The sequence below is a fragment of the Pongo pygmaeus genome, chromosome 6, assembly GCF_028885625.2.
Source record: "Pongo pygmaeus isolate AG05252 chromosome 6, NHGRI_mPonPyg2-v2.0_pri, whole genome shotgun sequence".
Taxonomy (NCBI): domain Eukaryota; kingdom Metazoa; phylum Chordata; class Mammalia; order Primates; family Hominidae; genus Pongo; species Pongo pygmaeus.
This window is the reverse complement of record NC_072379.2, coordinates 50,823,511-50,848,134: the sequence shown is the minus strand read 5'-3', so window position 1 is coordinate 50,848,134 and position 24,624 is coordinate 50,823,511. Positions and strand designations below refer to the sequence as shown.

Below are 24,624 nucleotides of genomic sequence, written 5' to 3'. Positions count from 1 at the left end.
AACTGTGAACCAATTAAACCTCTTCTTTATAAATTACCAGTCACAGGTATTACTTTATAGCAATGCAAGAACTGCCTAATATAGGCAGGAAGGCAGAGGTTACAGGCAAAGTCATCAATCAACACAATGAAGCTATATATTGGCTTGGCCTAAAAAAGGCAGGACATCTTGAAACGGGGTTGGGAGGACTAAAGGTCATAGGTGAATTCAAAGATTTCTAGATTGTGATTGATTAAGCTTTGTTTAAAAACTTGGGGTCAGTCAAAAGGAATGTTGAGCTCTGGCCTGTGGGCGTGACTTCCTCTGGGAGGAATTTCTTCCTCAGGAAGAAATTTAGAATAACTGGCAGGCAGAGTTCAGTCCTTGTTCCCCCTTATCTGAAGTCTGCAGGCCGGCAGATGGAATTTTCCATTTGCTGGGGGTCCAGGTTTATAAAAAACAACTCAAAGACATATGTAAAGATGTTACCTTTAGTTTCTATAGGGAACCAAAGAGTTTGTAGCTCTAGCTTCCTTGGCTGTTGTTTAAAATTACTATTGGCCAGGTACAGTGGCTCATGCCTGTAATCCCAACACTTTGGGAGGCCGGGATGGGCAGGTCACCTGAGGTCGGGAGTTCGAGACCAGCCTGACCAACATGGAGAAACCCCATCTCTACTAAAAATACAAAATTAGCCAGGCGTGGTGGTGCATCCCTGTAATCCCAGCTACTTGGGAGGCTGAGGCAGGAGAATCTCTTGAACCCGGGAGGCAGAGGTTGTGGTGAGCTGAGATCGTGCCATTGCACTCCAGCCTGGGCAACAAGAGTGAAACTCTGTCTTTAAAAAAAAAAAAAAAAAAAAAAAGCTACTGTTTACCTTCTTTTTTTTTTTTTTTTTTCGAGATGGAGTCTCACTCTGTCGCCCAGGCTGGAGTGCAGTGGTGCAATCTCGGCTCACTGCAAGCTCCGCCTCCCGGGTTCACGCTATTCTCCTGCCTCAGCCTCCCGAGTAGCTGGGACTACAGGCGCCCGCCACCACGCCCGGCTAATTTTTTGTATTTTTAGTAGAGACGGGGTTTCACGGTGTTAGCCAGGATGGTCTCAATCTCCTGACCTCGTGATCCGCCTGCCTCTGCCTCCCAAAGTGCTGGGATTACAGGTGTGAGCCACCGCACCTGGCCCCACTGTTTACCTTCTTACTTATCAGGTTGCTCATTTACTTCTCAAGGTGAGGTAGGTGCCTAGAATTAGGAATTAGGATTTTTCTTTATTTCTATGCTTGAGGGCCTCGACAGACCCTCAGAGGGAGCCCTGCTCCATCTCAAGACTGAGCACTAATGGTTTAGTGGAAGTGGGAAAAATCAGGTAGGATGTTATTGAAGTAACCTGAGGGAAGAGAGAACAGGGACTGATCCCCAAGTGGTGGCAGAGGAATTGTTGAGAAGGGCGCAGGTTTGGATGCATTCTGAGGTCAGAGCCAGCATGCTGTTTTGACAAGTGTCAAGAGGTGTGAGAGGTAAACCCTGACTTCAAGGTTTTTGGAGTTTCATGTTTGACATTGGAATTTTCACTGTTTGTAATTCTTTAATACAAACTGGAACATTTCACCAACCCATGAATCGGCCTGGCCCTCGTGTGCACCATGCCTGGCTCCTCCGGCGTCGCCACTATGAAGAAAGTGGTTCAGCAGCTCCCGCTGGAGGCCGGGCTCAACCACGCTCAAATGCATAAAAGTTTCCCAGGCAGCTGCAGACTTAAAACAATTCAGTCTGCGGAATACTCAACGTGACCCTCTGCTGACTGGAGTATCTTCAAGTACAAATCCCTTCAGACCCCAGAAAGTCTGTTCCTTTTTGCAGTAAAATGAATCTTTCAAAGGTTTCCCAAACCGCTTCTTATGATCCAGTGAATATTCAAGAGAGCTAAATTTGAAACCTGTACAAAAGCTTATCCCTATAACACATGTGCCATAATATACGAAATTCTACTTTTGTCAGTCCTTAACATCTACCTCTCTGAATTTTCATGAATTTCTATTTCACAAGGGTCATTGTTTTATAAACACTGGCAGTAGCATACAATAAAACTTAGTATGAAAGAAAAAAAAACTGGAACATTTCTTGCATTCTGAATATTCCAGTGCAATTCTTATCTATTAGATTCGGGGCACTTCATTAAGGGATTGCTAAGACTCTCCTCGCAGCCCTGAGGACTAATTACAGTCGCCAGCTGTGTGACCAGCAGGAAGGAGACCCTGCTGGAGAAGGGGTGAGGGAGGTGGGAAGGGCTGGGTGGAATAAATAGAGACCAAGGAGGAAAGGCACGTCCTAACATTTCCAATGAAGGAACAAGGAAATCACAAACCCAAGTCTTCTTTTTTTTCTTTTGAGAGAGTCTCGCTTTGTTGCTCAGGCTGGAGGGCAGTGGCGCAATCTCAGCTCACTGCGACTTCTGCCTCCTGGGTTCAAGCGATTCTCCTGCCTCTGCCTCCCAAGTAGCTGAGATTACAGGCGCCCGCCACCACGCCCAGCTAATTTTTGTATTTTTAGTAGAGATGGGGTTTCCCCATCTTGGCCAGGCTATTCTCAAACTCCTGACCTCAGGTGATCCACCTGCCTCGGCCTCCCAAAGTGCCAAGTCTTTATTGTAAACCATTAATGGCTGCCTGAATTCTAAAATTCTTAGGACTTAAGAAGCAACAAGCCATGATTGACTACTCAGTTGAAAAAAAAAACAGGTCAAGATGGACCCATCCTGAGGCTCAATCCCAAATGCCAGTCTCCTTTCTGTACCCTCAAGTGCACCTGTCTGGCTTGAAAACAAATTCCCTCTATTTGGCCTCAAGCTAAGCTAACCGAGCAAACAATTCCTTCTACCCAGGCCTCTGCTTTGTTCCAGGGCTTGTGTTTTACTGGGGCCAGGGCCCTGGAGCCAGCCTCAGGGGTGAGATTTCTCCTTCTCATGAAGGAAGCAGTGTTGAAAGTAAAGTATTTGCTTCCTGTTCTTGAGGCCTAAACATTTAACTGTAAAGTATGTAAACTGTGTTCTGGAATTCTGGCTGTGGTATGTATCAAGCTACGAAAACAACATGCCATCTCGTCTCTCCACATAACACAGAGGTACAGAGAGGCTGAGATAAAGAAACACATAAATAGGTGGTTAGCTGTGATATTAAAATAAGGGAACCACTGGGAGAATTTCTGTGCTGCTGGAAATTAGAGCTGCCATTGTATAAAAGCTGCATACATTTTGGCTTGATATCACTATCAGTTAAGCAGTGGTTATAATATTTTGTCCCTGGAAATGTATAAAGTTAAGAGACTACTTGTTTCTCCAGGAGACAGCTTTCTGAAAAATGTTAAAGCAGATGTTCATAAATAAATTATTAGGCACACCTCTATTTTTTTCTATAGCAATTATCACTTTTTACCATAATAGATGTACTTATTTACTTATTTTTTGCACTTACTATTTATTGACTCTTTTATATAAATTTACATAATTTACTTATTTGGTGCATTTATTGATTATTGACTCTTTCCTTCTACTACAATGTGTAGTTCTTTGAGGCAGATGGAGATCGGTGCATGTGGTGGGTGTTGCTGCTGTTGTGGTTGTTGGCCCAGGACACAGCTAAAAACTCAACCCAGGTCTTCCTGGCTCCACATCTGGAGCTCTATTTTCTCCCCAACTCTAGCCATGCAGGCTCAGGGCACCAACTGTAATTCTTTATTACCCTAAAGGTGTTACAGGACTATTTAATTCACAAACAGGGAAGAGATTCTCCCTTTACCAAGCCTCTTCTATTGCGGTTCTCGGTTGCTGTGATGTTCTCCACGCAGACATGCCCTGATCTACTATTTCAACCTTAACATTTCTCAACCACTAAGAAATTTTAGTTTAGTTTTGAATCCCAAGCACCCAGGACACTGGGATAGTGATCAAGGAGGAAAGGCAAGTCCTAACCTTTTTAATGAAGGAACAAGAAAACAAAAGCCCAAACCTTTATTGTAAATCATGACAGAGTGCCCAAATCGAACACAAAATGTAATTTTACATTTTACGTAAAATTGGGTGCTATTTTTGAATACCACTGGGTGCTTGGAATTCAAACATAAACCAAACCCCTGCATTAATTGCCCATAGAAATTGATCCTGTAATCAATATCTGCCTGAAAATTTACACTAGTTCTCTAGCTTTATGTTTTGAATCAATCTCATATTGAACTCGCAACCTGACACCAATTTCTGGTGTTTGTCTTTAAGATAAGCAGGCATAGGGCCTATACTACTCCAGGTCTCCAGAGTTTTTATTGAAAGTGTCTTATCTTACATGTACTGTAAGTTAACAGGTGCTCACATCCCATAGAGCACTGGGAAAAGGATCCTTGAGTGCAAAATATCACAGGTTGCACAAATCCCATTGTCATTTCAAGGAGACTCCTCACTACATTCCTAACCAAAAAGCCAAATTGAATTATTATAGAATTCTGGAATAAACCTCCTAATCCTTTCACAAATCTCTGTCAATCTGCTTCCATCTGACCACACTAGTATATGATCCACCCATGTAAAGACTCTTACTCAGACAAATCATTGGAGACTTTTAGTCAGAGTATAATTTATGTGCCAAGTCAAAATATCTATCTGGAAAATATTAGAAAAAGTCAATATAACGAAAAGCTTTCCCTTGTCTCTTTCTTGAAATTCTTCTCTAGCTTAACCCAATTTCCTAAGTCACTTAGAGGCCTTTAAACAAAATGAAATCTTAATGATGTCTCTGCCATGAATAATTAATTGTTGGTGTACAATCTTCTCAACAAAATCCATTCTCATTAGATTAGAGGTTTCCGCAAGATACATGAGTTCATTATAGACATTTTTACATCCTTCTTGTATCTTTCTTTCTTTGTCCATTTTATCTGTGCTGTGATCTGAGATTCCATCACCCTGACAGCCTTCCAAAGAGAAGCAGTGGTCAGGCAATTAAAGACCTTTGAGAAGTGGTAAGGTCTTCCTGCTTCAAAACATGGCAGCGTAACTGGAGAGGAAACAATGAACAGTGAAGGCTTGAACTGACCATGGTGGTTTGGTCTTTCAGCGGGAAAGAGGAGGATCTAGGGAAGACAGGCTTACCTGTCCTCTTAGAAACTTCTGCATCCATCAGTCTTCTGTCTCATGAGAAAGCCTTGAAGACCAGAAAGTCCTGGGAAGAAAGGAACATTGCACCAACCGAACCTTTTGTGTTTTCTTGTCAGATGCTGAAATGCAAGGTCATAGACACAATGGAGAAAGTTTAGAGGCCATTTCCTGCTCATTGGACAAATAACTGGCCACTGCCATGAGTTACAGGTCTAGCCACTGTGCTTTTATGAACTTTGTCCCCATTCCCTGCCCAATCCCTCCTTTTCATTCTTCCCTCCTCCATCCTCACATACAAATGTGTTCAATTGTTCCAACTCTATTGCTGAACCAAGTCAGATTTATTAAATCTGTGTTTGAATTTAAAAGCCTAATCTGGAAGAAGAAAAGAATCTCATATACAACTTCAAACATGTTTGAATTTTTCCTCCTAGACATAAAGTATATACATTGGATTATGCCTAAATTACTGTATTTTAAAGTAATGATTCAAAGAACAGTTAGGCATAGGACAGGCTTTGCAGATGTCAGGCACAGAGTTCTTTGTTTCATACTTTTTTACGTAGCTATAATCACCCAAGAGACACAATCCTGTATCCTGTTCTTGTTCATCTGTCATGTGCATTTTTGAGGTTATAACATTGTTTCTACAAACATCATTTAGAAATATTGCATGGCACTCCATCGAGTAGATACACTCTATTTCAATAAACCATGGCCTTTTCCTTCCATTTTTTAACTACTATTAATAATGGTGCAATAAGCATCCTTCTGTAAAAACCTTTTCTGATATTTAGGATTATTTCCTTAGATTCAGCTCTTCAAAGTGGAACTGCTGGATAAAGGAGACTACTTAGATTTTTGAGATATGCTGTGAAATAGCTTTTCCAAAACACTGTTCCACTTTACGTTCCCACATATACTGTCAGCTGGACCAAAGTGAAAAAGATCAAAGAATTTGCAATTTCAGGTGGTCACAATGTACATAAGAGACTGACTTTAAATATTTATTATGAAATGTACAGCACATACAAAAAAGTATATAAAAATTATGTGGTTTAAAGAATAATAATGGCCGGGCACAGTGGTTCATGCCTGTAATCCCAGCACTTTGGGAGGCCCAGGGTGAGCAGATCACCTGAAGTCAGATGTTCAAGACCAGCCTGGCCAACTTGGAGAAACCCCATCTCTACTAAAAATGCAAAAATAAGCCAGGCGTGGTGACACATGCCTGTAATCTCAGCTACTCAGGAGGCTGAGACAGGAGAATCGCTTGAATCCAGAAGGCAGAGGTTGCAGTGAGCCAAGATCATGCCACTGCACTCCAGCCTGGGTGACAGAGCGAGACTTTGTCTCAAAAAATAATAATAATAATAATAATAATAAAATTAACACCCATGTACCAACTATCCAGTTTAAGAAATAGAATATTATGACCACATTAGTAGCCCCTCTTGTGCCTTAGTGTATCGTGGCAGCTACAGACAGATCTCAAAATGTCGTTGATGTAAAACACACGCACGTATACATTGATGTCCCTCTCACATCACAGTCCATGCAGGCTCAGGAGCTGTCCTTGCCACCTTCAACAGTAATTTAAGACCCTGGCTCTGGCCCCACTGAAACACGAGCTCTGGAACAAATTTAAGAGTGTTAAGAGTCTTAACAGTAATTTAAGACTCATCATTTCATCACCTTGGAATTTTTGCTGTTAGTTAAGTAGAATAAATAAGAGAGGACACAGAGAACTTACATCTGCTTTTAACTGCCTTTCTCAAGGAGTGACACATCTCTGCCTTCTTCGGTAAGAGCTGCCATACGGCCTCGACTTAACTCTAAAGGGGGTTGGAAATGTGGCCTCCTTTATGTCTGAACAACACTGTCTGTCACACATTGCCTCTGCCACAGTGTCCTTATCCCCAACAGATAACCCCTTCCTGCCTTCTGTGTTAGTCACTCCCTTGCTTTTCTTTAAATAGTGTTGTAAAAATTGCCTAGGAAGCACAAGTCTGTGTAAGAGAAGGAAAATATCAACGCTATTCTACAAGAGTTTCCAACAGAAGAGAAGGTGGCAAAATGGGCATCACAGGCTGGCTTCCGCTTCCCTGAGAATCTATGAGAGCCCTTTCTGGTGATGTCTGCAGGCAAGGTTATGGCTGAGTCATGGAAACCATAAATTAACACATCTGGGGCATCGGACAGAACTATAATTTGAACCACCTACTAGACACCTGTCAGAAAGAGCTTCGGAGGGAGGAGGCTGCTCTGCATTTTCTTCTAAATTCACAGCGCTCCTCTGTCAGCCCTCAGGAGGAGTTCAGAGCTAACCCAAGCATCAAGGGGAGAGCAGCAGCTTTAATAGCACTGAGTCAAGAGAAGAATCAAGACCAGCCTCCCCCAGGCATTTTCCTCGGGTCTCACAGACAGCACTAAGACAGCAGGGATCTTGCGATGATGGCCCTCAACTCACAGAGGCTGCCTTCCAGCTCCGCTGTTGGCCACCAGCCTGGGAGCTCCCTTCATCATCAGCCTATGGGTTTCCTTCACCTCTCTCCTGCTTTGAATCTCCAGATTCCAGTGCCCCCAGCTCTTTCTTCCTTGGTGTACTCTTTATCATTTGCTATTCTTTGAACATAGGGAGCTTTCGTTATTTTAAAGTTGTAACTCATAACTCCAATGTCTGGAGCCCTGAGGGCCTTTTCTATTGTCTGTTCTTTCTGCTGGAAACATACCGTCCAGCAGCTTCTTAAGAAACAGTGGGTGACAGGTATGTTTTTTGAGAAAATACATATGCATTTTTGAGTTTGCAACATATTTTTTACAACCATCATAGAATGGCAGCATGACATTCCATCGAGTGTACTATGGTTTGGCTGTGTCCCCACCCAAATCTCATCTTGGATTGTAATCCCCATAATCCCCATGTGTTGTGGGAAGGACCCAGTGGGAAGTAATTGAATCATGGGGCGGTTTCCCCATGCTGTTCTCATGATAGTGAGTTCTCACGAGATCTGATGGTTTTATAAGTGTCTGGCATTTCCCCTGCTGGCTCTCATTGTCTCCCCTGCTGCCCTGTGAAGGGGTGACTTCCACCATAATTGTAAGTTTCCTGAGGCCTCCCCAGGCATGCAGAACTGTGAATCAATTAAATCTCTTTTCTTTATAAATTACCCAGTCTCGGGTATTTCCTTGTAGCAATCTGAAAATGGACTAACACAGAGTGGATACATCCTATTTTACCATACCATGCCCTTTTTAAAGATATTTTATATTGTTTTCCATTTTTCACTACTATTAGTAAAGCTGCAATGAACATCTTTCCACACATGGATGCCCTCCATGAACAAGGTAACCTGATGGGCACTATGGAGAAAGAGTAAGGACACAGTTTAGTGGGCACAAAACAAGAAAATGACAGCAAAGGGAAGCAAGTATATGTCTATACACACACACACACAAACACACACACACACAAACACACACACACACACACACCCATGCATGCCTAACAGAGAAACATGTGATTATGTTTTCCTAAGAGTCTGGAGTACAAAATGCCCTCCCACAAAAAATAAAGTTCTCTGAGGTCTTTGTGTGTGAGTTAATTACACATGCTAATTTTCCATTTTAATCCATAATTATCTATGATGGTTTTGACATTGAATAATAATCTTTTAAATTACTTACCAGTTACCCCATCTGTGGCACCAATTTTAGTTGCTACTTCTCTGAAACCTCCACATCCATGCCCTATACAATCCATCTCTCAGGTTCCAGTCTGGCATCCAAACCTGGATCCCTCCTCCTGGAAGTATGTCTTCCACTGTTCCTCCCTTTTGCCTCCAACTCATCATATTTAGAACTGAAACAGCATCCCCGATCCACCTCAGATCTGCCTCTAACCCTTATTCCAGCCTAGGATAAGAAGATTCTATTTCCATTATAAATCTACCAGATATCAGCCAATTTAATAAGGTGGAAGATTTTCATTCTCTGGAGGTTTCTCACAAAAAAATCAGTGAAGATGGCTAAAATATTACCAAGGGACTGCTGCCCTCTGCCCTTTGACAGGAGTAAGCGAGAACTCTTCGTCATTCTAGAGGGGCTCAGAGTACCCAGAGGGCCCAGAAGCCCCAGCAGTGACTGGCATGGGAAAGAAGAATGGAGGGAAGTACAAGATGACAGGAAAAAAGAGAGAGTCAAACGCTTCTCTCTGAACACAACTTTGTAGAAGGACTGGGCTACAAGGAACCCAGTCTTTTATTCAAATTACTTTGCATTACTTAACTGAACCTCAGTTTCCTCAGTTGTAAAACAGTAATAACAGCTGTCCACCTTGAAGACATGTTATTGTTTAATTCTTACATTTAATAAATATTTCTAGAATATTATCTGTAGAGTTGGTGCTAAGGATATCACAATAACAGGACATAGTTCCTGCCTTCAGGGTCCCTGTGGTCTGCTTGTAAGAGAGACCCAAGGAAAGAGGCAATCACAGTATAGTAGAATAAGTGTTTCCCAGGTATGCACAAAATGAGATCATGACTTTATAGTGCTTAGCAAATGTTAGAGTGTTGTACAAATTTTGGCTTTATTAGTACTGGGCACTCCTGATCCTATTCAGGGGTCTCTAACTGCTCTTGCTCTCTTCCTCCCCACCAAGCCATGAAGCAGAAGGCCAGCCTTGGTACCCACAGCCTCTTCTAAAGACAACTGATGCTAAAGCCTCTGCTGAAGGGGCAGGACCAAATGAGCCTGGCAACTGATCCCACCTCACTCTCAGGCAGCAGGTGATGGAACTGCGTTGACACTAAGCCCAGGCAACCCGTCGATATGCTGACTTTTGACACATGATATTGTCTAGCAAGAAACTTTGTGTTGAGCCAGTCAGCTTCCTTCTTTTGAGAATTTTAACCAAGAAACACAGTAGGAATCCAGCTGTCAACAACAGGGCTGAAACTGGAAAAATGCATAGAACCAAGATATGAGGCAGAAATGGGAGGATGAAGGATCATAGCAGGCAGCGGTTACTAAGAAGCTATGAGTAGAGAAAAGTATACCAAGCAGAGGGAAAGACTGAAAACATCTGCAGTGAGAGGATTGTGGAAAAGATGCACAAAGAAAACTGATGCTGGCCGGGCGTGGTGGCTCACACCTGTAATCCCAGCACTTTGGAGGCTGAGGCGGGTGGATTACCTGAGGTCAGGAGTTTGAGACCAGCCTGGCCAACATGGTGAAACCCTGTCTCTACTAAAAATACAAAAATTCCCTGGGCATCGTGGTGTATGCCTGTAATCCCAGCTACTCAGGAGCCCACAGCAGGAGACTCACTTGAACCCAGGAGGCGGAGGTTGCAGTGAGCCGGGATCATGCCACTGCACTCCAGCCTGGGCAACAGAGAAAGACACCATCTCAAAAAAACAAAAACAAAAAGGAAAAAAAAGAAAACTGACGCTATTATAGACACCTTAGGCCATGAGGGCAGCAACAGGGGGTATGGCTGGTCCTGCAGGTGACTTTCCACTTCCCCTGCTCCTTCTTCTTTTATTTATATTTTCCTACCAAAAAAAAAAAAAAGAAATATTACAAAGCCAAACTGAAAAGATGCCTTTGAGCACACAAAAATCATAGTCACTCTAAAGTCTATTGACTGATTGAATTCTCAGATACATTTCTTCTTTCACTGTTTTTAAAATTACCGTCTTCTATATGCAAAATCTAGAAGGAAAAATGCAATTAATTTTCATGATATCACACAGTATTTTACTATTTGTTTGCAGGCCATCAACAAACTTCCCTTATGAGAAAATCCTAACTGTAATCAAGAAAGCAAATATCTCCCAAAAGCTCATTGGAGAAATGGCTGATTCTAGCACCGGAGCAGAAAATATACAAGATGAGCCTGGAACATCTTATTATGCCAGGAAATAAGCAAGTGCTCAAAAGAAAAGTCTCGATGATGGGGATATATCAAAGGAACACAACATCACTAATTAGCATGGAAATGCAGATCAAAACCACAATGAGATATCATCTCACTTCAGTTAAAATGGCTATGATCAAAAAGACAGAAAATAACATGCTTGAGGCCATGGAGAAAGGGCAAGCTTGTACACATAGGTAAAAATATAAATTAGTATAACCACTATGGAAAACAGTGTGGAGGTTCCTCAGAAAGCTAAAAATAGAGCCACCGTATGATCCAGGAATCCTGCTACTGGGTATCTATCCAAAAGAAAGGAAACCAGTATACCAGAGATCTCTGCACTCCCATATTTACTGCAGCACTATTCACAATAGCAAAAATGTAGAATCAACCTAAGCATCCATCAACAGATGAATGGATTTAAAAATATGGCATATAGACACAATAAAGTACTATTCAGCCATGAAAAGGAATGAAATTTTGTCATTTGCAGCAACACGAATGAAACAGGAAGACATCATGTTAAATGAAATAAGTCAGGCACAGAAACACAAATATCACATGTTCTCACTCTCATGGAAGAGCTAAAAAGTGGACCTCAAGAAGATAGTAGATTGGTGGTTAGCAGAGGCCAGGAAAGGGTGAGGGGGAGGCAGGAAGAGAAGTTGGTTAATGGGTACAAAAATACAGTTAGATAAAAGAAAGAAGTTCTCGTGTCTGATAGCACAGTAGAATGAATATAGCTAACAAGAACTTACTGTGTATTTCAAAATAGCAAGAAAGGAAGATTTGGAATGTTCCCAACACAAAGAAATGATAAATTTGAGGTGATGGATATCCCAATTACACTGATTTGAGTACACATTATATGCTCAGATCAAAATGACACATGTACCACATTAATATGTACAATTATTATATAGCAATTAAATAGGAACATAGGAGCCACCTGAAAGAGCTCCCAATGGCCAAAGCTGAAACAATTTTAGCAATAAAATAAAGTCATATTGGATTAAAACCCAATGTATAAAATAAATATCCATGAGTCTGTACTAACACAAATAAATGGATTGAATAAATAAATAATTGGGAGGCAAGAGATAAATCCCTCCATAGAGAAGAATTCCAAATAATTTACGTAGATACTGTCCTCAAAGCAGTGAGGCATAACTCCCTGCTCCTTCTTGGCTGCACGCAGTGACTTCCTTCCAAAGAGCTCAGTGTAGAAGGCAGGTGGGAATTACTTTACAGTGGGGAAACACGACAAATAGTACCAGGTGGCCAGGTGGTGAAGGCCAATATCATGCATTTCTTTTTTGAGGTGGAGTCTCGCTGTGTCACCCAGGCTGGAGTGCAGTGGCACAATCTTGGCCTACTGCAGCCCCCACCTCCTGGGTTCAAGCAATCCTCCTGCCTCAGCCTCCTGAGCAGCCTGCCACCACACCCAGCTAATTTTTATGGACCGCCACCATGCCCAGAGATACTATGTATTCTTGATATGATGTGATGAAAATGGCACATTACCACTGTTGTCTTCCTCCTAAAAACACATAACCCCAGTTTAATCATGAGAAAAATATCAGACAAATCCCAAATCAAGAGACATCCTACAAAAATACTCTACCCATACTCCTCAAAAATATCAAGGACATCAAAAACAAAGAAGTCTGAGAAATTGTCACACCCTAGAGTAGCATAAATAGACATGACATCTAAATTTAATGTGATATCTTGGAATTTTGGAGGGGATTCTGGAATAGAAAAGAGACATTAGATAGACTGAGAAAATCTAAATAAAATATGGACTTTAATCTTGATGTATCAATATTGGTTCATTAATTGCAACAAATGTACCCTACTAAGGTAAGCTGATAATATAGGGGGAACTGGCTGCAGAGAATATGGTAACTCTGTATCATCTTTGCAATTTTTCTGAAACTCTAAAACTGTTCTAAAATTAAAAGTTCATTTTTGAAAGTTAAAGAAGTTAAAGAAAAATATCAAAAGCAGCATTAAGCAATTGGGGCCATCTTCATCTATACGTTTTTGTTTTAGACAGTAATGATTAGATCCCTGTGATAAAAGACAAGGTCTGGAAAAAAAAAATGTCTCCCAAGAGAATTGCTAAGTAGAGCATTGGAATAAGGTGCTATCTCACTAAGCAAATACTATGGCCATAGAGGTGGATTGTCTGCTGATTTATTCTGAAGTAGAGGCTGTCAAAAATTTAAATAGCTCTTGCCCAAAATATAATGGTCTAATTCAGCTACCAGGAGCCATCTCTGGACACAGAGAGCGAGACAACAGAGCTCAAGGCTTAACTCCTACAGGAACTTCATTCCTCTGTCTGGTGCCAACAGTACCCTTGAGTCACCTGTAAAAGTGGCCAGGCTTATTCTCTATATATATGTTTGAAATATTCCATAATAATGTTAAGAACATTTTTGTAATTTTTATTAGCTTTCAATTTTGAAATAATTTCAAACTTGATGAGAAAAGTTGCAAAAATAGCACAAAGAATTCCCACATACCCTTTACCCAGCTTCCCCAAATGTTAACACTCTGCATAGTTATAGTACAGTGATCAAAACCAAGAAATTAACATCGAAGCAATACTATTAGCTCACCGACAGATTGCATCTAAAAGTTACCAATTGTCCCACTGAGCTCCTTTTTCTGGTTCAGGACCCACGGTGCATTCACAGCTGCCATGTCTCCCGCCTCCTCCAGTCTGGGGCAGTTCCTCGGCCTTTCTTTGTCTTTCATGACCTTGACACTTTTGAAGAGTCAGCGTAAAATCATTTAAACTCATTGAGTTTATGACAATCTCCCTAAAACTGTTTTGAACTGAAGGCAGCTCTTCGGCGAGTTGCCAGGCCGTCAGGGAGCAACCTTGATACAGTTTCTCAAGCTGGACAACTCTGCAGCCTCTGCAACCCCCAGGGTGGCAGGAGGCGCATGGGAAAGTGGCACAACAAGGGCGGGACTGCACCTCACTGGGATTCCGGACAACCAGTATCCTGAGCACCTAACACGGCGCCAAGCTCCTACGTGCCTAGATACCTCCTCTACTCGTAGGAGCATCTGAGGAGGTGGGTGGGTGTGTGCTCCAATCCACTCGCTAGGGCTCGGTGGGACCAGGAGTTCACGGTTGCGAGCAAAACCCAGATGCCAGTACTGCACATCCTGGAGCCACCTGGAGGCTACAGTCTCCAGCTTTCTCAGGGCCCGAGAGTGTCCGATCTTCCATGTTTTTTTCATGCTCTGGTAAGGTAGCATCCTTCCCCCCAGGGTCTCCAAGCCCTGAAGTAACCTTCCTCCAAGGGCCACCGAGGAAGAGATGTGCAGTGTTACAGCACCATCTAGTGCTAAAAATAGTACAGTGCAGCCATAGCGTCCCTGCCGCTCCAGTCGCAGCTCCTGGGGGTGTAATTAATAATTTAGCAACCTGTCAAGATTTAACAAGTTGACTCTAATTTCACGGTGTGATAAGCCAGTGTGGTTTACCAAGGAAGAGGCATTGGAGTCAGATGAATCCCTTGTCTGCCCTTACCAACGTGCCTTGCTCTGTCTCTGACGGTCCAAACCTTATTTTCCTCATAGTTAAAATGGGACTAATACTGTATTCAACATTGTTACAGTGTACCTGGATAAGTCCTGGGGCGATAGAAAGTCCCAATAAGCATGTATTGCTTCTCATCCTCCTCCTTAACCTCTTATATACAGAGGATTTCCATGACGACCTGGAGCCATTAAAATGGAAGGGACTCTCCTCCATGAGGTGTGATGTTCATTCAAAGAGCCGGACAATCTATAAAACCCTGAGGCCGCTCCATGGTTAGAAGCCGGGACTCGGAATCTGAATTGGCTTATTTTGAATACCAGCTCTCACGGTTGCTGGTTTTTCCATCTGTAAAATGGCGATGGTAGTGATGATGCCTGTCTCCTAAGGCTGTTGTGAGGATTAAATAAATTAATACCTACAAAGCACTTAGAAGGCAATAATTTCATAAGCGTGAGCTATCATTAATAACATTTCTTAGTAATCTGGACCCAAAAAAGGCAGGAGGTGGGGGAAGGCTCAGAGCCATCATTTATTTGATTTATAGAAGAAAATGTTCCACTTCTTGTCCTTTTGAATAGTACTCTACCTCTCATGTTTTCCTCTAAACACACACACACACACACACACACACACGCACACGCACACAATCTTCAAATATTTATTTTGAGTCTGGCTCCTCTTCGACCAACTCCAAGTCTCAGTTAGCTTCCTGGGCCATCACCAAGGCGAGGCAGGGCCACAGGCAGCCTGTCTGAGCTTCATAGACAGCACAAATACCTCAGCCATTGGTATAGTCCTGGTAAAGCAAGCCCTTTATCATTATGAAATATCCTTCATACTCTGGTAATACCTGAAAGTTTACTTCGTGTACTAAATACACCAGCTTCCTTTTGGTTAATACTTGCATGATAGTCCTTTTTCCATCCTTTTACTTTCAATCTTTGTGTATCCTTGTTTAAGGTATGTTGTTTTTAAGTCTCAGAGAATTATATTTGTTCTTTATCCAGGGTGATAATATTGCCTTTGAATTGGAATATTTAGTCCACATATGCTTGATGTAGAGATTGATGCATGTGGGTGTTTGTTTTCTATTTGTTCCCCTGTTCTATGCGCCTTTTTTTCTTTTTTTTTCTTTTGCCTTCGTTTGGATTATTTTATTTCATATTCTCCTTCTGTTATCTTGTTAGTCTTACATTCTCTTATTCTTTTACAAAATACTGTAGAAACTGAAACATGTACCGCCAATTTATTAATTTCTAATATAAATCAGTGCCTCCACCATTTTCACTTTCAAGACAATTCAAGGACTTCAGAATACTTTAATTCCATTTACCCAGGGGTCTCCAGTCCCCAGGCTGTGGACCAGTACTGGTCAGTGGCCTGTCAGGAACTGGGCCACACTGCAAGAGGTGGGCGGCAAGCCGGCAAGCATTACCGCCTGAGCTCCACCTCCTGTCAGATCAACAGCAGCATTAGATTTCATAGGAGCGCTAACCCTATTGTGAACTGTGCATGTGAGGGATCTAGGTTGTGTGCTCCTTATGAGAATCTAATGCCTGATGATTTAAGGTGGGACAGTGTCATCCCAACACCATGCTCCCAATCCCTCCACCCCCCCACCCACCGTCTGGGAAAAAATTATCTTCCACAAAACTGGTCTCTGGTGCCAGAAAGGTTGGGGACCCCTACATTTACCTCCCTCCACACTTAACGTGCTTTTTTTGGTGATGTATTTTAGTTATTTATATATTTAAGACCCCAGAAAGTAAAAAGTTGTTTCATACATTCAATATTTATTTAGTTTTATACACATACTTACCCTTTCCATTGCCTTTCAATGCCTTTCTGCACCTCCAGCTGTGGTCAGTGATCATTTTCCTTCTGCTCCAACAACACCCTTTAGTACCTTCCTTTCATACTTTGAGTACTTTTCATTGGTGGCAAATTCTATTTTCCTTTGTCTGGACGTGTCTTTGGAAGGATATTTTTGCCTCATAGTCTTCTAAGTTGGCTATTATTTTCTTGAAGCTCTTTGAAAACACCATTCCATTTTCCACTATCATTACTTCTGCCGAAAATCCCCTATCAAGGCTTGCTGTTGCTCCTTTGAAAGTAATATATATTTTTCTTCTGGCTACTTTTAAAATCAGTCTTTGTTTTCCAGTAGTTTTACTATGAAGTAATTAAGTATAATTTTCATTGTAACTTATCCTGCTTAGAGGTCAACAGCATTTCTTATTTATGTGACTTAATGTCTTTCATTAATTTGGGAACATCCTTAACCATTAACTCTTCGAATAGTTGTCTACCCTATTTACCCCCAGCACCAGTCTGGATATTTTCTTATCTTTCATTTCATTACCTGTCTCTTAAGTTGTGTCTATCAGAGCCATCTACTGATTTAATTATTATATTATTTTTCAATTCTAGAATTTTAAATAGTGTCCAGTTCTCTCCTGAAGTTGTTCCATTTGATCATTTAATTCATGAGCATTTTAATCATAGGATACCTGTCAGATAATGTTAACTATGTGAATTTCCTAGAGGTCTGTTTCTACTGTTCACTTTCTCATTGTTGGTCGAATCTTGTATTTTTGCATTCCTATTTCTCAAACAGACTTTGAAAACAATTAATAGAGAACATTTGAGAAATTAGACCATGTCCTCCTCCTTCAGAGGGGCTTTGTTTTTGCTTCTGGCTATCCACTAGATCTGAGGCTGGGCTTCAGTCCTTGTGAGGACAGGCCCATATCCAATTCACCTTTAATCAAAGAGTAGCTCTTTGGGGTCCCACGAGAAAGTATAGGGTGTTTTCCAGGGCCACTTCTACTTGGACCCCAACTCTAATTTTTGGTCTGCATTAGTCTTCTACAAATTCTGTTCAGTTTCTCAGCCCCTGCCCTTGAATTAGCAAGTCCCTTGAGGGGGAAATGAATAGTATCAAATGTAGGTCTCTCGAATATTAGCCCTTGCTTTCTCAACAGCCCTCTGATCCCTGAATAGGTATGTATATTCTGGCTTTTGTCCTTTCCTCAGCAGAAGAGTTGGTGCAAAACAACCTAATCTCCCTTTGCTCAATGCTGAACTCTCCACATTCCTTATTTGCATAATTAATTAATCTTGGAGTCCATGATCTAGAGTAGAACAGACTTGGGTTCAAGTCTCCATTGTGTTACTTACTAGCTGTGTGTTTTTAGGTGAGCTATTTAACTTCTTAAAAGTCTTAGTGTCCCATCTGGAGAATGGAAGCAACAGTGGTACCTATCTTGAGTTATTTTAAGGACTTTTAAGATGCAGGCATAGCATTTAGCACAGAGCCAGGAATACGGCAAATATTTAAACGTAAATAACACCAAGCTTTAAAGCATTCCAAGTAACAGTTGTTATCATTATGTAATGGAAAGGATGGCGCAACAGCAGCCTGTCTCCCATGCACCCCCTGTGAAAGAGTAACTAACTGGGGGAAGATCCTATACAGCTCTAAGTTTTTCCCACTTGCTCATCCTATGGCTTTGGAACACGGATGAAACAGCTTACTGCACCACATCAAATGGTTTGTGCGGGTGTTGGTATGCTCTTTTTGGAAAGCAGATCAATTGGAGGAAGGGTCAGAATTTAGCAGTAGGATCAAGAAAGTAAGCTTTGGCAACAAGACCCATGAAACTGGTCCCCTACACTACGGCCTCCAGGGTTTATCCCCAAAGTGTAATGGGAGGACAGGTGCAACCACTGGGGTTTGCTCTGGAAAGAGGAGACAGGTCTTTTGCTGTCCTGCCCGTATCAGGGCTGAGACTTCATTGTGCTTGGGAAAGGTTTTCCACTTACTAAGAATTCTGGACAATAAAGGGGCCCTAGAGGCTTTGACACAGCAACCCTGAGTAATTATTCTCTGCTCTCTTGTAAGAAAAACATTTCTTTAGAATATTCCATAATTTTTAATAAGAGGCTTGCATTGTTCACAACACATTCAAGAAGCATTATCATTGATTTTGCTTTTTGAAATGTTTAAATATTGAAACATCCAAAATATTAATGTGGATAAAACACAACAAACTTGCTTTGTACCCACCATGCATTTGGTTTCTATCACTTTCCCAAGTTGCAGTTCCAATGTGCAATGCTAGCAATACCACCAGCAGAGGTGAGTCACCTGGCCAAATCGGGCCTCCCAGGAATGATCTGGTAGACGAGAACACCACATGCCAGAGCCTGGCAGTTTTGCACCTCCAGCAACACCATTCCAGATACTGCAGGCCTCAGGGTCTGATGTACACCGGACTTCGAAAAAGCTGATGTATCACGTCACATTGTAGTCTTTTAACGGTGAAACAAGGCCGGACGCAGTGGCTCACGCCTGTAATCCCAGCACTTTGGGAGGCCGAGGGTAGGTGGATCACGAGGTCAGGAGTTCAGGACCAGCCTGGCCAAAATGGTGAAACCCCATCTCTACTAAAAATACAAAAATTAGCTGGGCATGTTGGCAGGCACCTGTAATCCCAGCTACTTGGGAGGCTAAGGCAGAGAATTGCTTGAACCCGGGAGGCAGAGGTTGCAGTGAGCCGAAATAGTGCCACTGCATTCCAGCCTGGGCGATAGAGTGAGACTCCGTCTCAAAACAAACAAGCAAACAACAACAACAACAAAAACAGAGGCAAAAACTGCCACTGGGACTGTATATTTGAAGCTCCAAATACAGCCTTTCCTCCCACTAATTTGAAAAGCCTAATTTCAATAGCGATGGTAGAAAGAGCCAAAGAAACTAGTTACAACACTGGTGAGCTGTGGCATCTAATTATGTCACCAAAGTATGATGCGAATGTCTCCAATTCTCCAGCCCTCCAGATCACCCTTTTCTTTTACCCATCTAACATAAATCTGACCCTCTCACTGTAGAAGGTCTAGTCTTTATGGTAATGTATAATAATGTAAGAAGTCCCAGAAGTATTTATATTCCAGAAACATATATCCTGGTTGTTACTAGTCACAATCTGGCCTTGAGACCAGTGTTTGGATTACCCCAGCCACCTAGGTACCATCTGGCCCCAGTATGGACACAGTCCCTCCCTGAATCATCCAAAACACAGCTGACATTGGGCTGTAGTTCTTGACAAAGACTTAATGAATGTGAGGCTAACACAGGGAATTAACAATGTAGGAAAAATAACAGTGGCTCACGCATTCCAGTGTTCTCAGAACCTGTGACATCCCTTCACAGGAGTTTATAACCAGGACCTTTCTCCTTAGGCCCCAGCCTGCTGCTAGGAGGCAGGGACTTGCTCATTTCCTCCAGAGGGGTGTCCCCACAATGCTGCCCACCCCCAGTGAGATCTACAGCTCCAATTATCTTCTCTCCAACTTCCAACAGAAATGAAACTGATCAGTCTCACAATTAACTCTGTATCCTCTCCCAACCCTGTACCTGGCTTTAGGGTCTGACCCATGGAGCATTTCTGCCAGCTTTGATAGTTTATCTATTTAGCTCCCAGGTTAAAATCCAGACCTTTCTTCTGGATGCAATAATTATATCAGTCTTGAAATAAGCCATCCCTAATCATGGACCCAGTGTTCAAATGTGGCCATAGCTCACTCTGCTGAACATCTGCTAATTCTGATTTTTTCCTAGTAACCAACAATGCAATGAATATCTGGAAAGCTAAATCTCACACATGCATGACAACCTTTCAAACTTCTGCTGGCACTCATCCAGGACTGAACTAAATACCAGGTTCTCCCCAACTTCATCCCTTCTATATGGTGAGAGAAACAAGGAAATAAATGTAAACTGCAACAGTGTTAAAGGCAAAGTAATAAACTGTGCTTCCAGGGAAAAGCCTCCCAAAGAATTGGCAATTATGCTGAGATGTGATGAGTCACTAGTGCTAGTGAGGCAAAGAAGGAAGAAACTGTGTGTGTTTGCAGCAAAAAGAACAGCAATTTAAAAAGTCCGGGGCTGGAAGGTGCTGAAATTGGAAGAGCAGCCTAGCTAAAACAGGAGTTAAGGAGGAGCTCAAACTGACAGGAGGCGAGAGCACAACCTTTCAGGATTTTGTAAGCCATGTTCATTAGTCTGATTTGTATTCTAGGAATAAGAGGATGACACTGAATGATTCTGTACACATTTTGAAAATCTGACACTTGCTGGAAAGGCTATATTCCATTTTACATTCCCCTACAGTTTCACCAACACTAAATATCATCTTAAGAATATGGCAGTTTTAACTACTAGATACTACTTTTTTTCATCTTTATTACCCATTTCCTACTGGAGTGTTTTGTTTTTTTTTAACTGGATACAAATTATTTTTTACTGGACTGAATTTAAGACTTCATTTATTACCTTTTCTATCTTTTGTGCTCTAATTATTTGCCTTTAAATTACTTATGTCAAAATATTATATACTTAGCAATCTTTAAAGATTCTGCCATAAAAGTATTCTCTCACTCCAACGTTATATATTCACCTATATTTTCTTAGTATTTCCACGATTTGATTGTTCATATTCAATCATGATATCTTGACATTTACAAATAGAAATCTAACTTTACTTTTCAAACGGTTAAGCAGTCATCCCTGATAATGTCACTTTTATCATTGTAAGTAAACAAATCAGAAAATAATTTATTGATGTTTTCTTAATCTTCTACTCTGTTATCTAATCATATATATGTATTTATATATATATAAATTTTTATATACATAAATATATATGTAAATATATATAAATAAATATATATATATATAATTATATATATTTTTTCCCCCGGGCCAGTACCACACTCATAATTTTATAATGCATTTCACATGAGATAAAGTTCTCCCACCCATATTTGTTTTATTTAGCTATCCCGTAAGAAACTTACTGCCTTCTCATGATACATTAAATTGGCTTTCACAGGGATTTTTAAATAAACTAATGAGGTTTCAGACAATCTAACTAGGAGATATCCATCTGGAATGGAAAGAGGTGTAAATGACCTTTAAGACTTCAGCAACCCTTCCGAACAACTACTAAAATTTACATAAATTTTTGCATGTAATGGGTGAAGAGTTTGAACAAATATCCCATAAAACTGTTTACCATAATTGACTTTTTATTTAAAAAATTACACGGAGCAATTTCCAGCATATCTTTTTTTATAAAAGTACTGCCTATATCAAACATTTTATATCACGTTAATTCCATTGAAGAGCTGCCTTTTTCTGTTAAGGTACTGATTCCAATTGATGGGATACATGCCCTTAAAATAGAAAGTTTCTATTATTTATTCAAATGTCAAAATTAAGATTATTGAGAAGTTTATTGCTTTATAGCTGGGCAAGATGCTACTAGCACATTTTAGGTAAATACTATTCTTTATTAAAAACTATGAGGTCATTCTGTTTAAAACTTCCAAGATAATTCACAGAAAATAGATATATTTATTCAAATTAAACATTAAAGGGCCGGGCTACTAGCTATAGACATTTATATGTGAAGCAGCTCTTTTTTTTTTTTTTCTGAGACCGAGTCTCACTCTGTCGCCCAGGGTGGAGTGCAGTGGCCCAATCTCGGCTCACTGCAACCTCCACCTCCTGGGTTCAGGCAATTCTCCTGCCTCAGCCTCCCGAGTAGCTGGGATTACAGGCGCGTGCCACCACACCCAGCTAATTTTTTTGTATTTTTAGTAGACATGGGGTTTCACCATGTTTGCCAGGCTGGTCTCGAACTCCTGACCTCAAGTAATCCATCCGCCTCGGCCTCCCAAAATGCTGGGATTACAGACATAAGCCACGGCGCCCGGCCAATGAAGCAGCTCTTTAAAGAAATAAGACATGAAAATAGGTCTGTCCTGGTATACTACACATAATTGAAATGAGTAACACCTGGAAGACCAATATTGTTAACGCTATGTTCTGTAAGGATCCTAAAAAAAAAAAAAAAAAAAAAAATCAGACATTTAGTAGTCCATTTGTGCTTAAAATATTCATATGCATGAGAAGCCTAAAGAAAAAAAACACCTCTGTACATGATGATCAAAAGAAAGTTATAAATTTTTTTGAAATTGCACTGTTATTTAAACCACTTTCCTAAAGTCAGACCCTCCTTGTAGCTGGCACAGTTTTTCAGGTCAATTGGCAACCTGGGGAGGCCCCTCTGGTATTAGTGAAGTAAAGAAGGTGGTGATGAAAGACCAAGCTGAAGCCATTAATCCAGGCCTTTGAATTGCACTGGCATCTTCACCTGCATCTTCTCCACTCTCATCTTCAAGCCCATCATCCATAAGACGCTCCTTTCAAGCAAAACAAGAAACATACTCCTGAGTGATGTGAATGAGCATTAGCTCATAATAGAAGACAGTTAAATTCTTTGTAGAACAAAGGAATATGAAGTGGTATGTATGTGGTCATCAGAAATCTTTAAGGCCAAAGTTGATAAATTCCTCACTGTTCCAGTTTAAAGGGGACAACTGCCAATGCAATACAATAAATTCTTACCATGTGTATACTTTTATTTCTAGGCTATTTTCAAGAAAAAAAAAGTTACTTCTTCCCATTTAGTTATAATATATGACTGATTCAGTATAATATTCTAAGTTCTCCCAAATGAAACCACCACAATTTATATGTTAGCTTTCTTTCATGTGCCATTTCACAAATACTTATGGAACATCCAACATTCTTTCATCATGTTGGTCCCATACCGTGCTGGGAAAATCTCAGTATCTTAAGTATAGAAAAGCTTCAATCACATACCATTTCTTCAAGTTCCAAGTTGTTTGCATTTTGCCCATCATTGTTAACTTCGGCATTATTGTTGGGAGCCTGCTGATGACCTCCTTCTTGCCTAAAAGGAAACCATCCAGCTTGGTGTCTGTTCAGTAAAATAAAGAGAAAATAAAATAAGTCACAGTTGTTTTTATTTGCAACACTATAAAATGTTATTAGCGTCCTATAAGAGAAAAATGATTAGAACTATAATAAATAAAAAGACCAAATCTCCCACTTCAGGACAGGGAACTACCCTTTTCAAGGCAATGACAGCAAAACAAAACCAACCCAAATCTCTAAGTCTATCATGGACTTCACTGGCTCTATGTTAGTTATTAAAACATATCAGGAATCACAAATCTTTTCTGGTATTTTTCAAAATGAAATACAACTTAGATATTTGTTTGCCCCTTGGAGAGAAGGGAGCAGGGGAAAAATAGTCTACTTATGAAAAAAATCTGGCTTATGCCTATAGGACTTACTATTGGTAAGTCTAATGAAAGAGGATGACCTTATGCAGGAGTGCATCATACACTTCTTAAGTTCGAAATAACGGATAGAGTATGTCTCACTGAATGAACAACTTTTATAAAATACAGTAAACAAAAAATCTGCTTCTAAATAATTCTGATAAACATTCTCACTCAACAAAACCTGCCCTTGCTTTTGGCATCAAAAACATGCCAGATATCTAAAGCCCAGCATTCATATTCCTTCACTCAACATTCACAACAGACTACCCTACACCAGATTCTGTGCTGAACAGTTTCAGAAATTAAACCACAAAAAGTTAATGAACATCACTCACAAATAAACCAGTAGCATGGCTCCCATTACCATGATAAACCGACTAAAAGAAGAATAGAAGTATACAATGCTAAGGAGAATCGCAGCTCGTGAGAACGTGTACATCCAGTCTAGCCAGTCTCGATTGAAGTCTTCTTCATTTAGTACTGGACCTCCCTGTGCATTCATTTGAACATTCTCATTCATGGGTCGATTTTCTTGGGCCACTAGGTTTGGAGCTGGTGGGGGTTCTTCTCCAGGAACATGTGCCAAATTTAGAGGCTGTGAAGTAGTAGGCTGGGTTGGGTTGACATTTGATGTGGCCTGAGCTGAAACTGCAGCTTGACTGAAATAGTCACCAAAATAAATATTAAAAAGAAAAAAAAACTTTACCATACCATATTTTTTTAAACTTCTTGGGGAGCTATATGTATTTTTCATAAACCTAATATGGAATATCCCAACTCCTGCACCACA

General features: G+C 40.8%; 1 protein-coding gene, 1 long non-coding RNA gene and 1 pseudogene across 4 annotated transcripts in view; 1 reads left to right on the top strand and 2 right to left on the bottom strand.

The window, feature by feature from the left end:
- Positions 1-1,621: 1,621 nt before the first annotated feature.
- LOC129041247 (guanine nucleotide-binding protein G(I)/G(S)/G(O) subunit gamma-5-like) lies at positions 1,622-1,951 on the top strand (annotated as a pseudogene).
- A 1,881-nt stretch (positions 1,952-3,832) lies between these two features.
- On the bottom strand, positions 3,833-14,253 carry LOC129041246 (uncharacterized). Its single transcript, XR_008503826.2, has 3 exons — positions 10,589-14,253; positions 5,116-5,240; positions 3,833-5,020 (listed from the first exon to the last, which is right to left on the bottom strand). It is a non-coding gene; the product is annotated as an uncharacterized LOC129041246 (long non-coding RNA).
- Positions 14,254-21,686: 7,433 nt separating this feature from the next.
- The window catches only part of HERPUD2 (HERPUD family member 2), a 64,961-nt gene continuing 62,023 nt past the window's right edge, over positions 21,687-24,624 (bottom strand). For all 3 annotated transcript variants that reach the window (XM_054496664.2, XM_054496665.2, XM_054496667.2), the window contains 3 exons: positions 24,170-24,493; positions 23,347-23,464; positions 21,687-22,883 (listed from right to left, as the gene is read on the bottom strand). In XM_054496664.2, the coding sequence (XP_054352639.1) occupies positions 22,722-22,883; positions 23,347-23,464; positions 24,170-24,493 (604 nt within the window). In that variant the 3' untranslated portion in view covers positions 21,687-22,721. The remainder of the gene's footprint in view (positions 22,884-23,346; positions 23,465-24,169; positions 24,494-24,624) is intronic.